Source organism: Labrus mixtus, chromosome 12 (genome assembly GCF_963584025.1).
Source record: "Labrus mixtus chromosome 12, fLabMix1.1, whole genome shotgun sequence".
In the NCBI taxonomy this organism is placed as follows: domain Eukaryota; kingdom Metazoa; phylum Chordata; class Actinopteri; order Labriformes; family Labridae; genus Labrus; species Labrus mixtus.
Window position 1 is genome coordinate 6,962,240 of NC_083623.1, and position 24,326 is coordinate 6,986,565.

Sequence of the window (24,326 nt, forward strand, 5' to 3'; positions counted from 1 at the left end):
ATCAGTTTCTCTCACTATGATCCCTGTGACTCCTTCTCCCATATTCAGTGCTGCTGAAGATGTATTGATAGAGGTGGTCAGTTGTCCCATTTTCTTCATGACGTTACTGTTGATGTAGATGAGATAGACTTTTATGTATGCACATTTGTAATAGTCTACTTTAATTTAAAAAGATTTTACCGACAAGTTTTTCAAGTCAAAGCTTGAATATAAACATACAGTTATTATTTCAGAATAGCCTTGAACATTGTTCCTGTTTCAAATACATTCATATCAGAAATGCCAGCAATATTGTGTGAATACTGAAGTGTCTGACGTAACTAGGACAGAGAGAATATACTGCTCCTTTAAGTTTATAACGTATACATCTGGAGAGAATTTGTATCTGAAGGACATTTAGGAGTCCCCTCAAGTTGAATGTTTACTTTAAGGTGTTGTGTAAGGGAATTGCCAAATATGGATGTGTTACATGATGTTTTTTATGACCCATGACGAAAAGCAGATATTTTGGGTGCATATAGGCGATTGTCTCTGTATGTTCGGGGGAGATCATTTTTGGCTGGGTCTCTCCCACTTCGAACCATGGCGAGCCTGGAGATGCTGCCTGTTAATAAAAATTATACTCTTTGAAAGCAAGTCAGTCTCAACGGCGAATTTCTTCATCATCAAACATATCAACAACAAGGAAATCCACACCAATACACCTTAAATATAATCCTTTGTCATGCTGAAATCGTGTGTTTTGAGCTAGCAGGAGGCATTTTGTGGTGATTTGGTCCCTCCATCATTTGTGGTTTTTAGAGTATGATGTGTTGAACTTTGTCTCTTAACAACGTACATGTATTAGATGACAAGTACCACTTGGGACAATGCACTAAGACACTTCACTACTTACGAGAATCAAAACTGAAACTTTACTCCATCAGAGAGAATCAAATTGAAACTTTACTCTATCAGAGAGAATCAAACTGAAACTTTACTCCATCAGAGAGAATCAAACTGAAACTTTACTCTATCAGAGAGAATCAAACTGAAACTTTACTCTATCAGAGAGAATCAAATTGAAACTTTACTCTATCAGAGAGAATCAAATTGAAACTTTACTCTATCAGAGAGAATCAAATTGAAACTTTACTCTATCAGAGAGAATCAAACTGAAACTTTACTCCATCAGAGAGAATCAAACTGAAACTTTACTCTATCAGAGAGAATCAAATTGAAACTTTACTCTATCAGAGAGAATCAAATTGAAACTTTACTCTATCAGAGAGAATCAAACTGAAACTTTACTCCATCAGAGAGAATCAAACTGAAACTTTACTCTATCAGAGAGAGCTTACGAGTGCCCCAGTGTTAAGCTGTTCAGATATTAACGTCCATTTATTAGCAGTAAGCCTACAGCGTTTTCAAAGCATTGAGAAGTGTTTGTTTAAGTTCAGTTTAGTTTATTTCATTAGTTTATCAGAGACAATGAACAACTAACATTTTTCTCTCTAATTAATGAATGTAGCATGTCTTACCTAGCTTGAACAGGGTCCAGATCTTCTCCTCGTGTTACGTTAATTGATACACCTTTATTTCTGAGTTCATCACAACTGTATGCCTTTTCTGGATGTTTCACTGGTTTATTACAGTTGACACAGGTTGCACTTGTCCCTGTTATGTTGACGATGTACTTGTCCTGTCGACCTGTGAGGAGACATCTTGTTTTATCTGTAGCTTTAGTGTTTTTTAACAACTTTAGAAAAATGTGACTTCTATAAATGTAACCTTTCCACTTTTTTTTTTCTTTTTATAAATTCTCTGTACTTTCAGTATAAACATCATTATGTAATATATACCGTTATATGTAAGGAAAAAAGGGCAACTTGTATAATTATTAAGCTGTAGTGGTGAAGTTTGTGATTACCACTTTCATCTCCAACCCTCCATTTACCAGACAGAGGCAGCTATACTAGTAACTTCAGTATTATGCAGGTGAAATGACTGTTTTTGTCAATGGAGTCTGGTGTCTTTAAACGGACAATGTACGGCTGATTCAAGATCTTTGTGTAACCCTTCTGATATGTTGACAGACATTGACAGACATTGCAAATAACAATATGAGCCAAGTGCAATAATGTTTAAAGGGGACATGCATATTTGGGTAACCTGAGTGTCTACCGACCCACAAAATGTGAAATAAACCCATCCAGTCCTTTGTTTGTGGTCTGCATAAGTCTTACAACACAGAGAAAAATGCTCCGTTTCAAATTTGCTCTCCTTGTGACATCACAGTGGGATTGTTGTAAAACAAAAATACCCTCCCCTCCCTGATATCTCCACCCATGGACTCCACCCCCAGCCTAGAGCAAAACTTTTGCACGGATCCGGCATTTTTATTCTAACTAAAGACTACGGGGAAAACTCAGGGGGAGGCTCATTGCATTTAAAGAGACACACACACCAAAACGGAGCGTTCTGAGAGACCTGGTTTATACAGGGTCACAATCCTCATCTGGTGCTTGATTCATGTTATATTTTGACCAAAGCACAGCACAGATGTTTCATTCAGACCACAAGAGACTGTTTTAAAAGGGGTATAATATGTCTTTTTTACGATACGATTTTTTGCTCCAGCAGATGTCGCCCTTGAGCACCAGCATGAAACCAAAACAATTCGCACTGCATCTGCAGTCAAGGCGATGTAAACAAACTGAAGATAGGACTCGGAAAACTCGGAAAGCATCACAGACAGTGGGACTCTGGTGTCACACTCATTGTGGAGAGTCATGACTCACAGAGTTATTTTCAGAGGATATACTTGATTTCTATTATATTTAAGTGTGAAAAATCGCATATAAAGCCTTTAATTGAATAATGTTGCTTTTTTTAATGGTTTCAATATTGTCTTTTAGTGTTGTAAAGGCAAGTTGCAACTTCTCAGTGTGATTGCCAATTTTCTTACTGAGGGTTGATAAAGCGATTACAATTCTACAATTCACTTAGCAGACGCTTTTATCCAAAGCGACGTATATCAGAGAGTAAGTACAACACAAGCAAGGATCTAGAAAAAAGGGAACAATGTCAGTAAGAGCAAACGATCAGCTTTGATGGGAGAAGAAAGGCAGAGACATTTTACCCTGTGCTCAAAGATATCAGTTCATAAACAAAGTGTTTTTTGTGAAATTGCAGGTAAATTACTTTTGGAACAATTGGACAATTGGAACAACACTGACAGTGTTATTCATGGAAGCTCACTGTGGTGTTTGTTTCCCCCCTTTTAAGCTAACAGAAGCACATTCTTTTTTCCCCAGGTTATTTTATACTAACAAAAAACAACTCCTAACAAATATATTTATGTCTGCCAGTAGAGCCCCTTTAAGCTAACATGCTGGTCTTTGAGAATAAAAGTCACACACAGAGCTGGTTGACGTTTGTAGAGCTGCAGAAGCAACATTCATACGTTTATTATTTGGGTATGGAGGAAACTAACCTTTTTTGTTGCAGACTTTTTCATCGAATGATGCTCCCTTACAAACCTTGTCTGTTTGTACAGATTTAACCTCGCAACTTTCTGGTGATGGATCTATGTAAAGATTCAGAGAAAAAGAAGAAATGTAAGTCTTTTGCGACAGAGCTCAAGGCACAACACATGTCAAAAGCTACAATATTTAAACAATTTCTGTGAACTCTAAATTTTAGAGTGTAATGAAAGTAAATTTTGAAAAAAATGAAGAATAGTAGACTTAGGCCTATTTGTTGGAAATATAAATATTTTGTAAGTGGATTAAAGACTACATTGTTTTCATTTTGTTTTGTCATTTTGTTTTATTATGAAAGAAATTGTCTTACCTGGTGTTAAGAAGCACAGCCGCTCTGGATTGCAAGAGAAATCCACATCAGCAAATACAAAACTTTTGTGTATGTATATTTTATATTTATGTTATTAAAGAAGAACTTTTTTGAAATATTTTAAAGGGCCTGTCCACCCAAAACACATTTACAAAAACAAGCAAACATAATGTTTGAAATGTGCAAACAGATATATATATGAAGAATTTGAAACACAGTGTTGTAAAAGCACCTTTGCTGGCCAGTTCTCTACAGCAATTCTCCCCCAGCAGGACAGTGAGAGAAAGATTCCGCTTGACGTGCCATTTCTTACTGAGTAATAGGGAAGCATCGTTCTCTGTCTCTATTTGAGGCCACTTTCGATTGCACCTTTCTGTTTGATCAAAACAGCAAAATCATTCAACTCTTATGTTGCTGCGATGTATCCATGTAAAACAAATCTAGTTTATTGTGTTCAAATATTGTACTTACTTGCAGGTTGTGTTTTAGGGTTCATCTGTCAATGTCATACAATTTGATATATTTTGCATATTTCTGCAGCAGTTTTTGTTTAATGCAGAATTACTTACAAACAACAATGTAACAACTACTGTGACTTGTGAAAGTATACCAACCTTCACACAGTGCTCACATCATATTGCATAATAATTTTGAATTGAAATGCACTTATTGGATGCACAAGTGAACATGAATGCTGAAGGCTGCAACTGATTTTTTTGGTTTCGTAGCAGAAACATTTCTCAATTTTCTTTGCGAATAATTAAAGAAAAATGATATTACCCCCCAACAGATCAAAAGAACGACTATCAACACAACAGCATTTAAGACATTTCAAGGGGTTGAATACTTACAAAGGGCAATTGTAGTTTGAGAAAAATAAAGAATACATTTGGATTATGTAAAGTTCAAGTTGTTCACAGTGGATTTGACCGGATAATTTTATTGGTTTATGAGGCTATAAAGAGCCTCAATCCCAGCATGCACTGAGACACAGGTACACCAAGGGTTGGTCAGATGATGCTTGAAACAAAATCCTACATTCTTAAAAAGTATGGTCTAAAAAATCAATCATCTGAAGCAATAATTGTTAGCTTATTCCTGTGATTACAACCTTGAAATTATAGAGCACATATTTTGTAATAATACCAATAAGATTCTTACTGTTTAAATATGTAAGGGGATACAGAGACATGAGAACTTTGTGATAAATTAATAGTACAAAATTTGTTGTTTTTTTAGATAGTTTTCACTCACTTTTCTCCCATTTGGGTATAACTTTGATGACGTCGTTGCAATTGTCAGAAACAACATACGCTTTGTTTCCCATTTTCAAACAATTGCTCAGTTTGCATTTGCTCTCTCCTGGGGCTGAAATATATTAAAAAAGAAAATGTCACACAAAACAGTTTCTTGTTTTCTGAAGAAAAATGTAATTTTAAGCTCCATAGATTTTTTTTCTTCTTGAAGAGTGTTTACTTACAGATCCACAAAAGAGCAGCAACAACCAGAGCCAACCATTTCATGTTGGGTCGATGGCATTAAGTCTCAGTCAGGATGACACAACAATTTTAAGTAAAAACTCCTGTAAAGGATTATCAGGCAAAAATAACCCTTCTCTTCACTGGTAACAGTAACACCACAGCTCTGAGCAGCAGAGATAATGAACCAAGAGATAATGAACCTTCTTCATCCTTCTATGAAACTGTCAGACTTTGCATATAGCTGCTCGCATCATATTTTGATTTGCAAATTCTTAAGCCCTTAAAGTTCTCATAAGATGAACACAGAACACAGATGTTCGGTCTGCTATGCAAAATAAAAATCAAATAAACAAGTAAACTCACGCTATGTTCGGATGAACGTGTGCTGGAATGAATGGTGGTTGTTATGTGCAAAAAAAGAATAATTTGTTTGGGTTAAAAGATGTAAATCAATATGTAAACCAGCTTTTTGGAATGAAACACGATGCGCTTTAGGGAAAACTAACTCAAAAACATTGGCTTATATTACAGAGAAGGCTCATGTGTAATAATTGTTATTGATGTATTTATTATATTTCAGTATTTAGAGATAATTGTTGCTACTGAAAGTGTTTAACAAGATGAATTATTATCTTCATTTGGGTAGGCAGTTGCTCAGTCTGTAGGGACATGAGTCAGGAACCCGAGTGTCAGCGGATAAGTCCTGATACGGACCTGCAGGTTACAGAAATATTCTTAAAAAATATGTATTGTTTTCATTTAGAAATATGAACCACCTGAAAAGTGAGATTATTTGGGTCGAATAAGAATACCATGTGGTTAAACCAACTCTTTATCACAATGGTTCTTAGGGTCCCAAAAGTGGGTGGTGGACTGTAATCATTTTCAGTGCTCTGCGAATGTGTCCCTGGAAACAATATTGTCAAAAAGTCTAGAAGCGGTTTTTAAACATGTCCCCCCCCCCCCTGTACTTTGTCCTTTTAGGTTCTGTACCGCCTGAGGTTCATCTGCACTTTTTTTCACAAGCCTAAATAAATCTGATTTGGTTGTGGGTCGGTCCCATAGGTCGGTCCTACTGAGGTTAGATCAATTGAGAAATTAAATAGACATAGACTGTAAATATTACTGTTGAGAACCACAGCCTCGCCGTCGCTATCGACATGCTTTTCCTGCAGTGTCCAGCAGGGGGCAGCATCGTGATTAAGTCGCGTCAATTCTCACCCAGTTTAAACGAAGAAGAATAGGACGGAAGAAGAAGAAGAAGAAGGAGACACACAGCAGTCACCCTGCAACAACAGAGAGAACATGATTTCACGACATTGAAGTAAAGTGAGTAAACAGCTTAAAATCAAAGTTGACTAACAGGCGAGTTGCGCTCATTTTTAATTTAGCCTCCTGTGCCTTCATTACTGTCTGTAACACAGAAACTCACTGTGTCTGCAATGTCAGAATAAGCTTTTATTTCTAGGACAACTTGTACAATGTAAGAATTGCTCAGACATGTTTTAAATTCAAGTTGCATTTGTATCCATGACCACGCAATTGAAGCAGAATTGAATTGATGTTGCGTCACCATACTAAAGTTGACAACTCCAGACCCCTATCTAATTTACACCAATAAAGTGTTGACATGTAAAATACACATTCAGTGAATCATGATGCTCTTACTGAAACAATGCCATCGATGAGGAAGGTTTGCTGGTCAGGTCGGCACATTTATTGATTAACTTCATGATGCAATACAGCTTTCACAGTCGTGGTAAATTCCTCCTCAAACTGCTCTGCACACGTTTGTAAGGACAGCCACACACAGCTTTACTGAATTTAATGCTTCAAGAAGTCAGCACAGAAGTTAGTGTGTTGTATCCCGAATGACACAGTGGATCCTGAACTGTTGAGGAAAATACTTACTTCGATACATCGAGTGTGTGCAGTGACAAGAAAGCTGTAATACACTTTAAATTAGCAGATGTTTTAGTGGAGTCTGGCCTGCAGAGCTGCAGGAGAAACTGGCAACAAAAACAACTGGCTGTCAAAGCATTGTGTGTTTTTCTGATTCTAAGGAGGTGCTGCCAATGATGCCAGGATGAATAATCAATACTTTCCGAGTACAATTCAAGTAATCAAAATAATGAATTTTTTTCATACAACAACTAGCAGTGCCCAACTCACACTGCTCCCATTAAACTTAACACACAACGCTAATAATATTCATTGATGGTAAACTTTCTCACACGCAAAAAGCTTCAGTCAAACATGTCTGGTTTTTGATTATGTTCAATAATCTGCATTGCGGATGTTTTAGTCAGCCAGATGTTTTCAGGATAAAAGAGTCAAGTGTGTCTATTTTGTCTTAATTTACCTTAAATAATGTTTTGTTTTTCTTTTTGTTAACACTCATTGTTGCTGTAATTTTTTAGTCTTGCAGAATGTTGTTCTTTTTTTCCCCATCTGTTTCTTTGTTAATATTAAATCAAGCTCTTTGTGCAGCATGTTTGAATCACATATGCTGTATGAACAAAGTGAATTTTAGTGGAGTGGAGTTAAACGATGTCCCCCTCTGTGTCCCCTCTCTCTTTTTTTTCTTCTTCTGCAGGACATGTCTGCAGGTTGTGTGAGGTGGTTGCTGAGCCGCACACTGAGAGCTGTGTGTGGCCAACACCCTGCCTACAGGACCCCAGCGTCAGGATTTACAATATGCGGCGGAAGATATAACGTCACTGCCTCTTCGCGGAGATGTTCTCCGTTCTCCACCGCCGTGGACGACACAGATCAGACTCCCGGCGCGCAAAAAAAAAAAAAGCAGAATCCGAGAGCGAGTGCCACCGTGACCTCGGTCGGGCGCAAGATCCCTCAGCGGGAGATACAGGTGATAAGCGAGACGGGCGAGAATCTGGGCACCATGCACCGGGCAAACGTGATTAAAATAATGGACGTGCAGGGCCTCAAGCTGGTGCTGCTCAGCGAGAACAAAGATCCTCCCGTTTACAAGCTGATGAGCGGCAAACAGATCCACGAAGAGCAGCTGAAACTGCGGGAGAAACAGAAAGCAAAAGCAGGTTTGTGGGGCCTCTCTCCCTCTTCACGCGTTTGTTTCAAACAGCCGTTCCCGACCTGTGACGGTGAGGTCACAAGATGACGTTGGAGCATCAGCCGCTTTTCACGCATGCACCCCTGAAACGTCTAGCAAATGAAACGCCGCGGAAGTCTGTAATGTTTACACACAACCGAGATGACAGACGAGGCAGCGGAGTCCAGCGCTGTGGGGACAGTTTCGGCCTTCGTGTCAGTCGAATGAGATGCATTCACAGTACGAACGAGAGAGTGCAAAAAGAACAAGATGGCGAGCAGAAAAGAGGATTCGAAGCAGCTTCATTATGTGCATGAAGATTGAACCGGTCGCTCGATATAAACGCCATCGGTGGTGAATTTCTTGACCTTGATTGTTTCCTGCTGCGTTCTCACGTCCTCTTACCCCCGACTTCATGCGGGACATATTACTCGGGGGGGGGGGGGGCTGGCAGGGAAAATGCCACGCGTGAAAAACGTGGCCCGTTTGAGTTCACACGTGCAACTCGCCGCTTAAAATGTGGGAAAAGATTTGTGTATGTGTGGAAACACCGTAAGGGATTTCGCTCGTTTTCTTTTTTTCCTGTTAAAACACGGAAGTTGGGCCCGCCTGATGGCTTAACGGTTAGGTCGTGCCCCGTGTTCACAGAGGCTGCAGTCGCTTCAGGCGGACAGCGACGGTTTTTTCGAGTCCAACCTGCAGCTTCCTTCCAAAATCTCTCCCAAATCTCTCTTCCTGATATCCTACTCTGATCACCGTCTTATCAACTAAAGGCATAAAAAGCCCTCAGTCAAGCGATCAAGGAAGGTTACGTCTTTTGGGGCTTTGAAAAATATTTGAAATGCCGTAAACTTTTGACGATTCATGCTGTAACGTTACCCTCAAAGAATCAAGACAATTGAGGAGTGCATATTAAAAAAAAAAGTGTCATCTTGTCCCTCTCTCTCGAAGCAGAAGATCTGTAGTTGCACGGTTCAGAGCTTGTGTTTGGTCTTAGTTCATAATAAGTAAAGCTGAGTGATGCTGCTTGAGTTGACAGTGAAAGAATGTTAAAGAATGGAATAGTCTTCCAACTAGTCTTAAACTTAGCACAAACTTCTGCACTTTCACCCGGGAAGTCAAAAAATGGATTTTAAGGAACCAGTCTCGTCAGCATTAATGTTCCATCTCGACAACCTTTTAGATCTCTCAGGGAAACTTGTACATAATGTTTTAATATCTGTAAATTGTTCTATGTCTTTGTTTGTTTGTTTGTGTGTGTGTGTGTGTGTGTGTGTGTGTGTGTGTGTGTGTGTGTGTGTGATTTGTATTTTGCTGTTGCCATCACCTGCACAGGGACAACAGATGGAAATTAGCTAGCTAGCTAAATCTGGTACGAAGCATCTCTTCTCTTCTGAGACTAATGTTTTTTTTTGTACACTGTCCCTGATTCAAATAAACAGTTAAGTAATTAATTACACTGTTATTTGTGTTCTATACAAAAGACACACAAGACTGATTTCCCATGAAACTGCTCCACTTCTTTAGTAACCTTTGGGCAGCAGGTTGACTTTATTCTTGTGATAGAGGCTCCACATCAGGAGCTGTTTAAACACTTATCTATCAAAAACTAAATACAGTATACACAAGGTTTTTTTTACACACTCGTTTTTTAAAAATTGCGCTTGACTCTTTCTGTTCTCCGCAGCCCCTGTGCAGGTGAAAGAGCTCACCTTCTCCTCCGGCATCGCGGCCCACGACCTCACCACCAAGCTGAAGCAGGCGGAGGGCATGCTGGAGAAGAAGCACCACGTTCGAATCACTCTGCGGTCGGGACGAGGGCAGCCTGCAGGCGACATGGTGAGGGACGGGCGGACCGACACGTGAATACTCGCAGACAACCTGTGGTCGTGTTTCGTTTCACCTTTTTATTAGAGAGAGAGAGAGAGAGAGAGAGGGGTCCGGTGATGAGAGAGGAGAACGATGTCCAATGTCAGTGTAAGGGAATCGCGAGAAAACTCAGGATATGATGCTGATGCCGATAACATCCCGATGCAAAGATTCTGCAGTAATTGATTATATTGACAGACAAGCGTGGAATTATATATCAAGATATCTGATTAACTTAATAAAGCCCCGTTTCCACCAAGCGGTCCGGTTCAGTTCAGATCCATACAGTACCCATTTATTGGCGTTTCCACTGCCAAAGTTGGGAATGGTACCAAAATAAGGGGTCCGTACAGTCCTACTTTTTGGGTACTGATCCAACCTCAAAGGTTACCCTTTGTTTACTGTGTCCCTGTTCTTCTTCTTGAACACTTAACTGAACTGTACTGAACCAAACCGGACTGCTCGGTGGAAACGGGGCTTTAGGAATATGACATACCCCTTAAAAGGTCAAGTGTGGGTCTATTTTAATCACCGCAATGTGGTTTTCTCCCCTCTTATCATGCTTCATCGCTTCAACTTCCTTTCACCTCTGTCTGACATTTTTTTTCTTGCTGTCTTCTTCTTCTCCTTTTATCCGGCTGTCTTTTTCCATTCCGTGGCCAATTAACCTCCTTCATATAACCGTCGTTCATGGCCACCGGGAGGAGTCATGGCGGTGAGAGGAATTGGCAGGAGAAGTCTGTTAGGAGCGCTGCGTTTTCTCCTTAATTTATTAGATGATCAATATTTGGCACCGGTGATTCAAAAGACTTGTCACAGGAGTCAAGATGGCCGATGTGTTGCTGTATCGATATTTTGCACCAACGCCATATAACGCTATAGTATTCACCATTTTAGTGAATGTGCTGACATTTACTTTGTGTTTGACTTTGTTTCCACAGGAGGCAACTCTGGAGCAAATGCTCCGACAAATGGAGGTGTTGGTGGGGTTTGTTGCCAAGCCGAAAGCCATACGGGACGGTCAAGCAGCCACGTGCACCCTGCGGCCGCCTTCGGCCAAGGAACTGTCCCAACTTGAGAAAAATAAAGGTGCGGCCTTGCAGTCTGACGACGCGAGTCCGAACGCCACGCAGAGCAACGCGGCGCCTGTAGACAACGCAGAGGACTCTGGACAGAAGTGACCTCATGGAAGTCAAACATTTTCACTTTAAACTAAGTGAATACTGGGACATCTGTGTCAGTTTGGTTAAAAATCATTCTCCGGCTGCTCACGGTGTATTGTGTGGATATGTAACAAAGCACAGTGATGCATCCAGCAATAAGGGAAAGGTCCATCGGTCCTGAGTTACACTGACTGCCTCGGTCTTTTGGAGGAGAGGAGCCTCATGTTAGAACATCTGTAATAGAAAAGATCTCAGCCAATCATGAGCTTAACATCTGACTAGCTACTTTTCATAGGCTTGTACTTTAAATGTTTGCTTATTGTTAGCTAGTTAGTTCATATCACAACGACAACCTGAGGCAAAACCTTTTCAAGTTCCCGTCTGGGGCCTTCATCTTTCTTTCACTGTTACGTCAAGTAACAGAGTTGTCCCCCAAACACTTTTACTACTTGACTTTAAGAAGGTTCTTTCATTAATCTTAAAGAGGTTAAGCTGTCTTTGTATTTATTACATGAGCATGGGTATCCATCCGAAGAAGGAACAACCAGGGCGGGAAAAAAAATGCAGCAAATATGAGAGTGACAACAACTGCAGTTCCTCTAATGGCCACTTGAGGCTGGCTGTAAAAGTGAGGAAACCCCATATGAAGGCCGGTATTGAAATAAACGGTACAACAGAAATAAAATAAAAGGTTTAAATCATGCTCCAAATAACTGTTTTTGTCTCTATATCTCCAACACCTCATGTATGACAGCTGAAGAGGGCGTTCGTTTTTATATAACTCACTGGTTCAAATTCTGTTGAGGCGTAAAGTTAGCCATAGTTAAGAGCCTGGTCACCTAGAGTGAAAGTTGTGTCTGCTTGTTGTCACCAAAGTGTCACTTCAACTTAATCGACTGATGGCACTTGAGTTTTTTTTTATTTTTTATAAACCTATCCGTCCAAATATGGTCACTTCTGGCTCCAGAAAAAACTAAAACAAGATGGTCTTCTGACTACTCAAAGTGTTTTTTACACCACAGGTCACACCTACTAATCCCATTAATACACATTCATACGCCGCCGCCGCCGACGCAGCAAGAGCAATTCAGGGTTAAGCGCCTTGCCCAACGACACATTTGACATGTTGCTGCAGGAGCTGGGCATCGAAACCCTCCATCTTCCGACGACTCTACCAACTCAGCCACAGCCGAAAAAAGCCAAATTTTGCAAACGTGTGGTTTCACCGGCAGTAATCCACAAACCTACAGTGACATCATGTTGGCTACGTCCACTTCTCAAATGACGCAGTCTTTGGTTTTACCTTGAACTTAACATTACCGCAGCCTTTAAATACAAATAAATATATACGACCTATAAAGAGTGTTGAAGTAAGAAGTGTCACTCCACACACAGATGTATGATATTGAGCTGTGTGCACATACTTGAAGAGTGAACACCATTTGATTCGTCCCCTTCCTGACCCGTCAGGACTAGATGTTTGATGATGTTTGAGTCCTTACTTCACAGCACGGGGGATTTACTTTTCATTATCTGGAGACTTCAGAGCAGCTTATGGAAGAGTATGATCAAGTTATTAAGACTTCATGTCCACTGATTAATAACCTTGTGTCACAACAGCAAAGGTGGAACAGTGCTTCTTATCAAACAGTTTTTTTTAGATAAAATGAAAACAAACTCGACTGCTTATCTTTCTCTGCTTTATTTCGAGATTCATCTTTATGTTTTTTTGGTAAAAAATAAAAAAAATAAAAGCAAATTTGGCGTACGGATACATTCAATCGTCACAGATAAACGTGTTGGTTGGACATCACATGTCACTTCCACACTTTTATCAACACCTGTCTCTAACAGAAGAGATACTGTCTTGGAACTTTTTTTTTTTGTTTGTTTTTCTTTTTTTTTTAAACTAGAATCATACTTTTCCTATACATTACAAAACAAAAATCCAAAGAGAGAGAACTGGGAAACATAAAAGCACCTGAAGCCCCCTCCCCCCCACCTTCCCCCAAAATAAAATATTTTCCTAGATTGTGTTAGAAAACAAAATGGAACAAAAGCAGCTTACGGTAACTAGCACGCACGAGGAGCATTTGTCAATAAGCTTCGAGTACTTTGTAGGAGGAGAAGGGTTTAACAAAGTGATAGTCCAGGTTGCCACAGTGGGGGCACTGCTGGACGTTGCTGTACTCTGAGAAATACTGCATCCCGACCCGGACGTCCACCACCGGCTTCCCGCAGTGCTTACAGTTGAGGCGCGCCTGAGGAGACACAGGGAGGAGAGGGGGGCGAGGGTCAGTGAACAGGATGCTCAATCAAAAGATTATGAGACAAGGGACAAGAGAACCCACTTGAGGAAAAGATAAATTACACATGAAGTATTTTATGATACTATTTACTATTGGAAAACAAATGTTAATGGAAGATAGTGTGTAGGGAAAAAATAAAGCCGCTGAGAGGCTGAGATTGGGCGTAGTACTTTGTTGGACGTGCTTACCAGAAAAATGACTCTTATATGAAAAACAAGTTTGACTTTTTCTATATATTTATATGGCTCTTACAAGTGCCAAGAGCTTACAAAAACAGACAAATATTCACGTTTAATTTATATTTGACACTCCTGTAAAATGGTCAATTGTAAATATTTTGTCCTGCTGTCTCGTCTTTTCCTCGTCGTGTTTACATTTCAGACACCTTTTTGGCCACCTGATGAACTGAAGTCAAGTTTTCACCCAGCTCTGTTTTTGTAGATCTTAGAGTCCATTTTAAAAATTCTATTACTTGTTTTTAAGTCACTGCATGGTCCAGCCCCCCCCCCCGTATTTAACAGAACTTGTAACCCCCTACACCCCATCACGCCCACTTCAGTCCTCTGAACAGTCGCTCCTTGTTAGTCCCTCGAGCTCAACGAAAACTCAGAGGTGACCTCGCCTTCTCAGTGGCCGGCCCCCGTCTGTGGAATCAACTGCCTCCCTCCATCAGACAAATCAACTCCTTAAATCCATTCAAATCAAAAACTCAAAACTCACCTCTTTTCCCTGGCATTTAAAACAAGTTGAAACAGACCCCATAAATTGAGCTTAGGTATGTATCTGTGTGTATGCATGTAGGTATGTGTTTGTGATATGTATGTATGCTGCATGTGTATATGTATATGCATATATATATGTTATATATATGTTTATATATGTGTATATATATGCATATGTATAGATTCATCTTTTTATTTCTTGCTTTTACGCATTGCCTGTAAAGCACTTTGGTCAGATGAAGCTGTTTTTAAATGTGCTATACAAATAAACTTGATTTGATTTGTTCTCTAATAACTACTCGGGTAGATATTTGTCTCTAAATTTGTTCAAGGATCTTCAAAATCACAATTGAACCTGGATGCTAAACAGAAAATCCCCCCCACCCCTCCGATTACAGCTCTCATTCTTGCAAATAACAGGACAGAAAAAAAAATACCTTTCAGTAACTATAACGTTTTATTAAACTAGTTCTCAGTGTCAAAGTGTTTCTACCTGGCAGCAGGGTGAAGCAGCCAGTATATCGTAGGTGTACATGGTGCCCAGTTGATGCCAGCTGCCGTCCCAGCGTGACTTGCACTTGATGCAGACGATCTTGTGGACGCCTTCTAAACAGTCCACACAGATGGCGTACAGGTGCATTAACCTGCCTGTTGGGAAAAGAGAACATATATTATTGTGATTAAATATATGACATTTATTGCATGACAAAATCAGTGGGATTGCTACAAACAAATTACAGTAATTGCCCTGTGTCCAATCAGACCGGAGCTAGTGGACAGGGAGCAAGCTAATAAAACTGTCACTGTTTACTATCATGACTGTAACCGAGTTAAAATAACACGTCAGCTTATCATCCCGATGTCTGTGAAGATGAACACATTCACAGTCAGACATATAGTGAAGAAGATTCACGATCATGTCGATCTGGTGTCCCCTTGTGGACCTGAGTTGTAAAAATGCATCTGCAGACTTTGCTCTAAAAAAATATATTCACACATTTTCATTTATTCTCAAACAAAAGTAAAATCCACAGTTCCAAATGTTCTTTTTTTTAACCGTACAGCATGGTCTCCTTTAAGATCCATTTCTCTCCTTTTCCCACATTTATATTCAGGCTGTCCCAAAAGCATGAAGAGGGAATAACTTATCCTTTCTCACTGATGCATATCGAGGAGCATACACATATCAAAGCTTGTGGGCAACAACATCAAAGGAGCTTCATGCAGCCGCTGTGCTAATTCTCATTCATGTTGGACAGAGCCGTATCCAGCAGGAAACCTTTCATGTCTCCACGCACAAACACAACCGGGCTTATTGATGGATTTATGATGAAGTTGTACAAAAGCAAAGCTAACGTTGTTAAAAAAAAAAAGTTTTTTTCATAGTCAATATCTAATGGAGAAAAAAATAACATGCCGTTGATTGGAATTAATTAAAACACTAATGTGTCATTTTCCCCCACAGGCAACTGAGCCTCATAACACATCACAGTATTTTTTCAGATTAACCCTGTAAACAAATGACACATGTGTTGACTCATTTATCTTGTTTTTAAACTCTTAATTGAAGTGCTCTGTGAGGCTCAACATGGTCTTAGTGGAGCTTCAGGATAAATGCTCACAACAATATGATAACATGCTCATATTGACAATAATCTCTATTTACAGATTCTATAAAAAAATTAAAAACTCTGTAATCTGGATTTTCAAACATGGGAAATGTTCTTGTTTTTGTGTTTGTAGTACATTCGTAGTCAAAACTGTATTGACCAATGACGTATCACCATGCTTCGGTTAATAAAAGTCTGTATGAAAAGCAAAAGCAGGCGCAATGCAATCGACTCGAGTGATTGCCTTGTTGATGTTTTCTATGAATTTTGGGGACCATTAATGTCTGAATTAATTTCATTGCATTACATCCAAAATGATCCAAAGACCAAAGCGGAGGACAAAGAACCAACAGACCCGTATTTGAATCCAAAGAAAGTCTCTGTGTAACTAAAAGAAACATGTTGTGATTTGACAGAAGTATTTTCTGAAACACTTTTTCCTTGTCTTGAACATTTATCCGAGCTTCTGCTAATTTCATTTCTAGTAAATTTGATCTTGATAGTTTTTTTTTTTTGGGACTGCATGGTGGTGCAGTGGTCAGCGCTGTTGCCTCATAGCGAGGAGGTTCCTGGTTCAAATCCCCGTAGGACAGGTGCCCTTCTGTGTGGAGTTTGCATGTTCTCTCTGTGCATGGATGGATGGGTTCTCTCCAGGTACTCCCACTTTCTCCCACAGTTAGGTTAATTGGTGACTCTAAACTGTGCGTAGATGTGAGTGTTGCTGGTTGTCTCTTTATGTCAGCCCTGTGATTGACCAGGTTGTACCCCGCTTCTCCCCAATGACAGCTGGGATCGGCTTAAGCCCCCAATCGATCAAAATTCTGCACTCTCCCAGCGATGTTAACTCCGTACATGTAGCATCAGTGTGATATAATGTCGACTCTCGCGCTGTGATCATCAAAAAAACAGTTCTGACCTTGAAGGTGGCAGGGGACGTCGTACTCAATCTCGTCGTGGCGTGAAGGGCTGAGAAACAGAGTCCCGTCCACCAGAGGAAACTGCTCGAACACGGGCAGCGTTCTGTGGCACAGCGCACAGTTCACCACGTTTCTCTGACTCGCACTGAGGGCCGACAGGATGAACCTACAGAAAGACAAGAGCAGACTCAGAGTTTGGCCGAGACAAGCCCTCACCAGTAGGCATATTGTAGTAGAGCTCATGTGAGGACCGTTTGTGTTGGTCTTGGTGACCCCTGTGAACAAAGCAGTACTTTTTATCGTTGCTGATCTTGTCCTGTAAATTCGTAAGTGGTGAAATTTAACAAGAAAAAGTCTCATTCTGCTTTCTTTTGGCAGGTATGACTTGGCCCTAGCTTGTCTACAAACCCCCCCCCCCCAAATATGAGAAAAGTCCATCCTCTCCCGTCTTTTCCCTGCTCCACTTTTCAGAAAATGTGTGCTCAAACAGGCCGTTTGGAGATCTTCCCTTTGTGACATCACAAGGGGCAGTAACCCCTCCCCCCAGGTGGGTGACACTCCCACAGCTGTGTGTTGCTCTGCCATCTGAATCTGCCTATTCACTTTAAACAATTGTGCTTTGTGCAAGAAAGCACAAGCCACCAAAACCCATCCAGAGGGGCGTGGTCAAACACAGCTCATTTGCATTTAAAGCTACAGACACAGAAACAGCCTGTTCTGAGCAGGGCTGAAATAGAGGCCTTTATAGGATCAAATACAGGATGAGAGTGGACTTTTGATACTTTACAGACATGTTTTGGGGACCTCTGGAACTTATTTAAGCTTGTTGAAAAGGAGGATACCATGTGATCTTTAAAGCAACAGTATGGAGGAATTTAGTTTGGTGTGCTTTGGCACCCAACGAAGGTCTTTGAGCGCAACTACACTGTCGTAAAGCACACATACTGATAACGCCTTCCACTCTTAGACAAGCAGAGCGTCTTTTATGAATAATATCTGCAGGGATGTACATTCCACCGTCGGTCTGTTGCGTTCCCATTAGCTGCGAGACAGATCATAATGCCTACTTTCACGGCAATAGTTTTACCAGTTTGAAACCGTCCAACAGCAGCATAGCCAGCTCAGCATCGGGCTTGCAGTATTCTTGAATTGATGTTTCCTTATGCGACAGACATTAAAAATCTATTCTTTTTGTCGTGCACATTTGACTTTTTTCTGTTCTTGTCTTTGGTTTATTAAAATTTGATGATCACCAAAGACCCAGAATGGGTTGCCAATTTCTCGAGATCTTAAAAACATTTCACAGTTTTACCTGCGCAGCTCTTCTCCCTGGCCTGCCTGGGCGTCGTCCTCCATGCGGACATGGTAGGTGTTGAGTTTGTGTCGGGGGATGTGGGTGAGGAGCTCCGAGAGGTCCAGCCTCCTCAGGAACTGCACTGGGTGGGAGTGGGTGCCGTCGGCCACGCTGCCGGAGGTGAGGCGGTGGTGGAGCGGGAGGGCGAAGGAGAGAGGCAGGGGGAGAACAGACCCGGGGTCCAGGTGAGATGCACCCCCCGAGGCGCCCATCGAGCAGCTGCCGCCCCGACTGAGAGCTCCCCCGACCAGGAGGTGCTTCCTCTGCGGGTCCATGTGGACGGCCGATTTGAGGAACTCCCCCAGCGGACGGGAACCTCGCATTGCTGCTGCTGCTGCTCCGCCTCCCATTCCGAGGGGACCGGTGGGGGAGAAAGGGAAGCCCGCTGGAGGAGACTGTCCCGGAGAGCCACAGGGAGACTTCTGAGGAGGTCCCAGGCAAAAGGCACCTCCTGCTGCTCCTCTCTCTGTGGAGTTCTGACGATCCACTGATTGTCTGCGAGGTAAATCCTGACTAGAAGCTCTGTGTAGGAGTTTACCTCCTCCCACTGCTCCTCCCGGTGTTTTGCTTTTCTTGGGCTCCTCAAAGAAGCCGTCCCCTGGCCCCGCCGCTCCTCCGCTGGCCCCGTTCCTCCCCATGCTCCTCTCCGACGGCTTCTTCTTGCGCTCGTCGTGCGCGCGCTTCACCTGGTACCAGTCGGTGTCTTTCTTCAGGTGGCCCTGGCCGCAGCGGCACGAGCAGAACCTGAAGGCCAGGTCGTAGCCCTTCTTCGTCCACATGTTCTGCCGGCACTGCTTCTCGTTCCAGGAGCGCGCCCGGCCGATGCAGTTGAACTGGACCAGGATGGAGCTCTCCCACTCGTAGAAACACTGCAGGTGCATCCAGTTGCCGTACGGGCAGATCTCACTGTTGCAGAGCACCCGCTGGTAGTCGTCCTTGTCCAGGTTGATCGGGCGACCCAGGCTGCAGCCGAGAGGCGTCGCACACTGGACCTCTGGGTGAGTAAAACAAGAGGGGGGGAAGAGAGAGGATGAATCTGTTGAGTCCTCGTTGAAAGCCTTGATTTGATTATTCGCTTTGCTGATTTAATAATAAACAAAAAGCATCTTTAAACTGCTCATTGTAACCCAAACATAATAATACTCAGGAATGAAACTACTTTTTATTCTCATACTAATCTGCCATTTTTCCCCCTCAATCAATCTTTTCTCCTGTGGTTGGATGATTAAACTAAACAAGCAGTCAAAGACTTCACTTTTAATTCTCAGAAATTGTGAAAAATGTTGATTCTTATTAAGAAAATGATCTTGAAATGAATCAGTTGCTGTCATCAATATCCATTTGTATAAAGACAACTTTCACTTTAAACTGATTAATAGTCTATACATGTAAAAATGAGTGTGTGAAAATGTTGAATAAATTGCTTCTATTTTTAAGTCTGACTGTCTTAAACCCAAAGAATCCTCATTTTCTTTCCTAAATAACAAGAAGATAATCATTGCATTTCATCCACTGGAACGACCACATGTTTGACCCTTTTGCATGAAAACATAAATTGCCGATAAAGGTTCTTTTTAATCCACTGTCTGAATCAAAGATCATCACCACACATCGACAACACCACCTGAGGTGAAAATGTTTACAGAGACATTTCAGTGTATACTTGCTGCCATTGGTTTTAGGAAATTCAACCAGGCCACCGAAGCCTGAGAGCGGCTCTATTCAAACCCTGCCAACTGTCAAGTCTGGATGTGAATCAACCAAATGTGGGCTCACAGTCTGTAACAGAGGAAGCTCATGATAAAACGCTGTGGGTGTATGGGGGGGGGGGGGGGGGGGGGTCGTTTCCGCTTTCCTTTTCCGACACACTGTCAAAGCTTCTTTTTTTTTAAACCACTATGTCTTTCTAAAGTCACCACAAAGTAATTAAAAATAAATGTTTCTTCACATTTTTAGCCCTTTGTATCATCTTAGCAGACAACTGCACTCTCAGCTCTCAGACAGAAATCTGGGCGCACGCAAAAGAGGTTTCTGTGCTGACTTAAAAATACACATTTCTTTTCATTCTGGGCTACAATGTGCTGATTTTCTTGATCGTTGTTCACTTAATTAAAATCCTTCGCATGAACATAAAGTTGTGACAAACTGAAATCAGGTCCTGCCAGATAAATTGGTCTCCAACAGTATGGGCTGATTTAAGCCTGAGTGCAGCCTATCACAGATATTTTCAGAATTGGTGTAAACGTCCTCCCACATGTGCCAATATCCAAACTTAATTGCCGACTCATGACTCATGATTTACGCTTAAAAACAAGTAAAAAGGCTTTTCAAACGCCATGTTTGTGAAGCTTAATCCTTACACTGTAACGTTTCCTTTTGTTGTTCATTGTTTTCTTTTAATTAAGTCGACTATTAAATCATAGAATAATTCTATTTATTTAAAAAATAATAATAAAAACACTTGCTGTTGGGAAAATGAATACAAATAGTTTATAAAATGTACATATTAAAGTTCTGTGTAATGTGTTTTGAGGGGCTGCTTGTCAACAGGCAAGGAGGCAGGCAACTGCTTGGGACCCCAGACCAGTAGGGGGGCCCCAAACCGAGGACTGACAAACTTCAAAACCATATGTAGCAGTGACTCAGAAGTTTACAATGACAGTAGAAAACCTCCCTAAAGGGGGTCCCATCTGACAGTACTCTGTTGTTGCACCCCAATAAAACTTAAATGTGTCACTTAAAGTTGGCGATGGTGTCAGATTATTTTTTAACAGAAAGATGATGAATGCTAGTTGGGAGGGGCCCCCAGTGCATTTGCTTAGGGCCCAAGCAGACTCTACAATCTCCCTTGGAGTTATAAAACAAGTAGACTGAACTGAATCACTAATGTTAAACACAAATGAACACTAGCTCCAACGCCTATTTTTTTTAATCCTCCACTATTTTTCAAACGCATTTGTTTCCCCACTTTTTTTTTTTTTTTTTTTGAAAGTGTACATGCAGCCAAGCAGGGTGACTTTTTCAAGCAACTCAAAGTCTGTGCGCACACAAGCGGCGAGGTGTCAGTACTACTCTTTGAGGAAGGCCACATCCAAAAACTGTGTGGACTTTGAGGTGCGCGTCAGGCAGAGACAGCTGAGGCCTGCAGAAAAGCACACACACTGCCATGTAACACCACCGATCACTCATTTGAACGTGATGACACTGAAACGATCGCTGCATTGTTTCATTAGGACCCCCACAGAGGCTACATTTGACAACAACGCCACATTAATAGTTCAAAAATCGTTTTTGCAGAGGAGCTTCTTTTTCACCCGCCAAAATCCATTCACAAATCTGACAATTTAAGGATCTGTTGCCTATCGGGTCCTACTGAAACCTGTAAAAATATGACTAATGACTATTTTCGACAATTCAACAACCACTCTTCAATTCTGCAACCATTCAACCCACCAAGCAGCACCTGCTTCAATAATAATCCAACTTCTGTGCCTCCTGCGCCTACAACCCTCGCACCAAAACAAACCGAACATGCCCAATATCAGCGCAAAGAAATAAAAACAAGCCCTTGTTTCAGTGCAGTTGAGTACTAGCTACTTGCTGGATCACACACAAACCACCAACCCCCCCAAAAAAACCTCACTCCATTCATGCGAGGCCTCAAGTCGTGATCGCCCAGCGTGGCGTATATTTACCGACATTCGGCGGACCGTCTAATTGATGCATTTTTTTTAAATAGAAGTTTTGCGAGGTGTGGAGAAGACGTGAGAAGTGGGGGGTGGGTTAGAGACACTGGCAACGTCGCAGTGCATGCATGTCACAGTCGCACAGACAAGACAGGGCTTCCACTGGCAGGAAGACAGCATCACCAAACTTCTACATCTGTGTGTCCGTTTCCTCTCTTACCACTTGAGCGATCGTTTCTGGGTGCAGCCGACGCCGCGGCCGCGCCTCCTGTTGGGGCCGCACAGGCTCCATTTTCCTGCTCATCTCCGCTACTGTTAGTGCGTTTGCTTTTCTTTCCCTTGTTGTTCTTCTGGTTGGGCATTTTACGCGATTCGCGGCCGTCAAGTGTTATTTACGACCTCTATCAGCGGCTGCTGTCACCGCCGTCTGACATTTCTGTGGACTCCATTCCTGCAGTGTTTTCTCTTTGTGTTGTTGTTGTTTTTTTTTTTTTTTTTTTGGGGGGGGGGGGGTCTCCTCGTGGACGGTAGGCGGGTTAGTGTGAAGCTCTTGACAGCAGCAGCTATAAGGAATAAGCTGCTATAACCTTTAAGAGCGAAGGCGTGTCCGTCTCTTGTTTTGATTCCTGCTCCGCTGTTTTCTTCCACCCCCTGACGTCACAGGACCCCGCCCCCCAAGTTGGCAGTCAACGGATTTTTGTGCTGCATTCCGGGTCCTGTGGGAAACCTCGGACTTTCACCACACTCAAAACCCTCGGGTGGCCCACAAACGATCAGAAATATTTCACATACAAGAACCGACTGGGTTTACTGGGAACCTTAAAAATACACTTGTAATAAAGCCAAATATTAACTTAATAAAAATAAATTTAGAATACAAATAAAAAGATTAAAGATTTTGTGGCGGTAAATGTTGATTTATGTGTTTTTTTTTTTTGTTGCAGGATGTCTCCCGTCTTAAAATGCAACAAAAAGTTATTCATTTGTAACTTCCAACTAAGAGCTTGATCATAACTAAACATTTAAATTACACATTTTCCTTTAATTTAAAAGACTGGGAATGACAATAATAAACTACTTCAAAGCAAAATATTCACTTTTATCAACTTTAACTTTTATAGCATTATTAAGTTTGGCATAAAACGTAAAACAGATTATTGCAGCCAACTTGTATGTTGTGTAAAATGTATTTGTAAAAAAAGGAAATGAAAGCTGCGATTAACACAGAAACAATATTATAAAGTGATGAGGAAACAATTGACACACAATTCAGATATAGCTAAAAAAAAAAGTACGCAGCAAAGCAGGTTCAAGGCTTCAAGTGTAAAGATTTTATTCCTCGGTGGATAACAGAAAACTCTGGTCTGTATTATTGCCAATACAAAAGACAGTAATGACGCACTTGAACACATCATGCAGGCATCCCACTGGATCACAGAAATGGCTCGAGGTATTGGCACAGCTCCGATCATAACTTTCTCCTCTTGCTAAATGTTGACATTCATTGTTCTCTCTGCATTTATGTTCTTCGAGGCCTTCTGAAAAAAAATCTCTCCAGAGCAACGACAGCAGGATAATCCAACACAACAGTGATGAAAACAGCATGTTTCTCCCTCCCTCAATGATTTTCTCTTCCTATATCCATAACTCTCAGCCTACATTGTTTGTATTTTATCTCAGCTAGGCGGTATTTCAGTTGATTTCATGATTTGGATACCTTGACCTTGGAAAAGTATTGATCAGTCTTTGCAATCAGAGGTGTTCAGAGTACAATCCAGTGGAGAGTGAATTAGTCTTTGATTTAGAAAACAAACATAACAAATAATTCAAGTCAAGCCGGAAAAAAAAAAAAAACCTGAACCTGTAAGATTTAGCTAGGTCGACAAAACAGCAGAGAATGTGAGATTGGTCTTTGAAACACTTGCAGATAAGATGTGGTGACACATGGTTGACAACATGCCTTGTTTTTTTTTTTAAATGATATTAGCATTTTGTGTGGGTGATATGGAGGGCAAATGTGTAATGAGAAGAAGAGAAAAATCATTACAAAATGCAGAAAGGCACAACAGTTGTCAAGGGGAACATTGAGGGATTGTTTACTCCTCCTGGTGTTTATCCATCACAAATCTTTGCTCTCACTATCACTGGGATAAAGCCATCTAACCCAATCTATGGAGACCCAAAGATGTCAAATTTAAATCAACAAATATGATTTTGCTTTTTTAACAATAACAATGAGGATTCTTTTTTTTTGTAATAACGCAAACATTTTGTGTCAGGAAGTCTTTTTTTTTTCTTCAAAAATATATTT

At 41.2% G+C, this 24,326-nt stretch overlaps 3 protein-coding genes across 4 annotated transcripts in view; 1 reads left to right on the forward strand and 2 right to left on the reverse strand.

Moving 5' to 3' along the window:
- LOC132984769 (adhesion G-protein coupled receptor G5-like) overlaps positions 1–5,477 on the reverse strand; it is a 14,834-nt gene extending 9,357 nt beyond the window's left edge. The window contains exons 1-7 of the mRNA XM_061051711.1: positions 5,315–5,477; positions 5,089–5,202; positions 4,067–4,207; positions 3,835–3,858; positions 3,476–3,568; positions 1,521–1,689; positions 1–106 (exon numbers count right to left, since the gene is read on the reverse strand). The exon at positions 1–106 is cut by the window's left edge and continues 57 nt beyond it. Of these exons, the coding sequence (XP_060907694.1) occupies positions 1–106; positions 1,521–1,689; positions 3,476–3,568; positions 3,835–3,858; positions 4,067–4,207; positions 5,089–5,202; positions 5,315–5,357 (690 nt within the window). The 5' untranslated portion in view covers positions 5,358–5,477. The remainder of the gene's footprint in view (positions 107–1,520; positions 1,690–3,475; positions 3,569–3,834; positions 3,859–4,066; positions 4,208–5,088; positions 5,203–5,314) is intronic.
- Positions 5,478–6,521: 1,044 nt separating this feature from the next.
- mtif3 (mitochondrial translational initiation factor 3) lies at positions 6,522–12,120 on the forward strand. The gene is made up of 4 exons (XM_061051716.1): positions 6,522–6,644; positions 7,912–8,374; positions 10,073–10,224; positions 11,196–12,120. Exons 2-4 carry the CDS (start codon positions 7,915–7,917, stop codon positions 11,433–11,435), a joined length of 852 nt encoding a protein of 283 aa, XP_060907699.1. The 5' UTR covers positions 6,522–6,644; positions 7,912–7,914; the 3' UTR covers positions 11,436–12,120.
- Positions 12,121–13,103: 983 nt separating this feature from the next.
- Positions 13,104–22,662, reverse strand: heca (hdc homolog, cell cycle regulator). Of its 2 annotated transcripts, none has more exons than XM_061051714.1 (5): positions 22,236–22,662; positions 18,288–19,323; positions 16,975–17,141; positions 14,942–15,096; positions 13,104–13,678 (listed from the first exon to the last, which is right to left on the reverse strand). In XM_061051714.1, exons 1-5 carry the CDS (start codon positions 22,375–22,377, stop codon positions 13,514–13,516), a joined length of 1,665 nt encoding a protein of 554 aa, XP_060907697.1. In that variant the 5' UTR covers positions 22,378–22,662; the 3' UTR covers positions 13,104–13,513. The 2 variants fall into 2 exon arrangements, with proteins under 2 accessions (XP_060907697.1, XP_060907698.1); XM_061051715.1 differs by lacking the exon at positions 22,236–22,662 and adding an exon at positions 21,973–22,213.
- Between the last annotated feature and the right edge of the window lie 1,664 nt (positions 22,663–24,326).

What these genes read in the sequence shown, in the direction of transcription:
- mtif3 (XM_061051716.1), top strand. Translation starts at nt 7,915, where the DNA reads ATGTCTGCAGGTTGTGTGAGGTGGTTGCTGAGCCGCACACTGAGAGCT. An exon ending in GAAACAGAAAGCAAAAGCAG is followed by an intron (nt 8,375 to 10,072) that starts GTTTGTGGGGCC and finishes TGTTCTCCGCAG; the next exon opens with CCCCTGTGCAGGTGAAAGAG. An exon ending in GGCAGCCTGCAGGCGACATG is followed by an intron (nt 10,225 to 11,195) that starts GTGAGGGACGGG and finishes TTGTTTCCACAG; the next exon opens with GAGGCAACTCTGGAGCAAAT.
- heca (XM_061051714.1), bottom strand. Translation starts at nt 22,377, where the DNA reads ATGCCCAACCAGAAGAACAACAAGGGAAAGAAAAGCAAACGCACTAAC. An exon ending in CAGAAACGATCGCTCAAGTG is followed by an intron (nt 19,324 to 22,235) that starts GTAAGAGAGGAA and finishes TTACTCACCCAG; the next exon opens with AGGTCCAGTGTGCGACGCCT. An exon ending in CGTCCCCTGCCACCTTCAAG is followed by an intron (nt 15,097 to 16,974) that starts GTCAGAACTGTT and finishes TTTTCCCAACAG; the next exon opens with GCAGGTTAATGCACCTGTAC.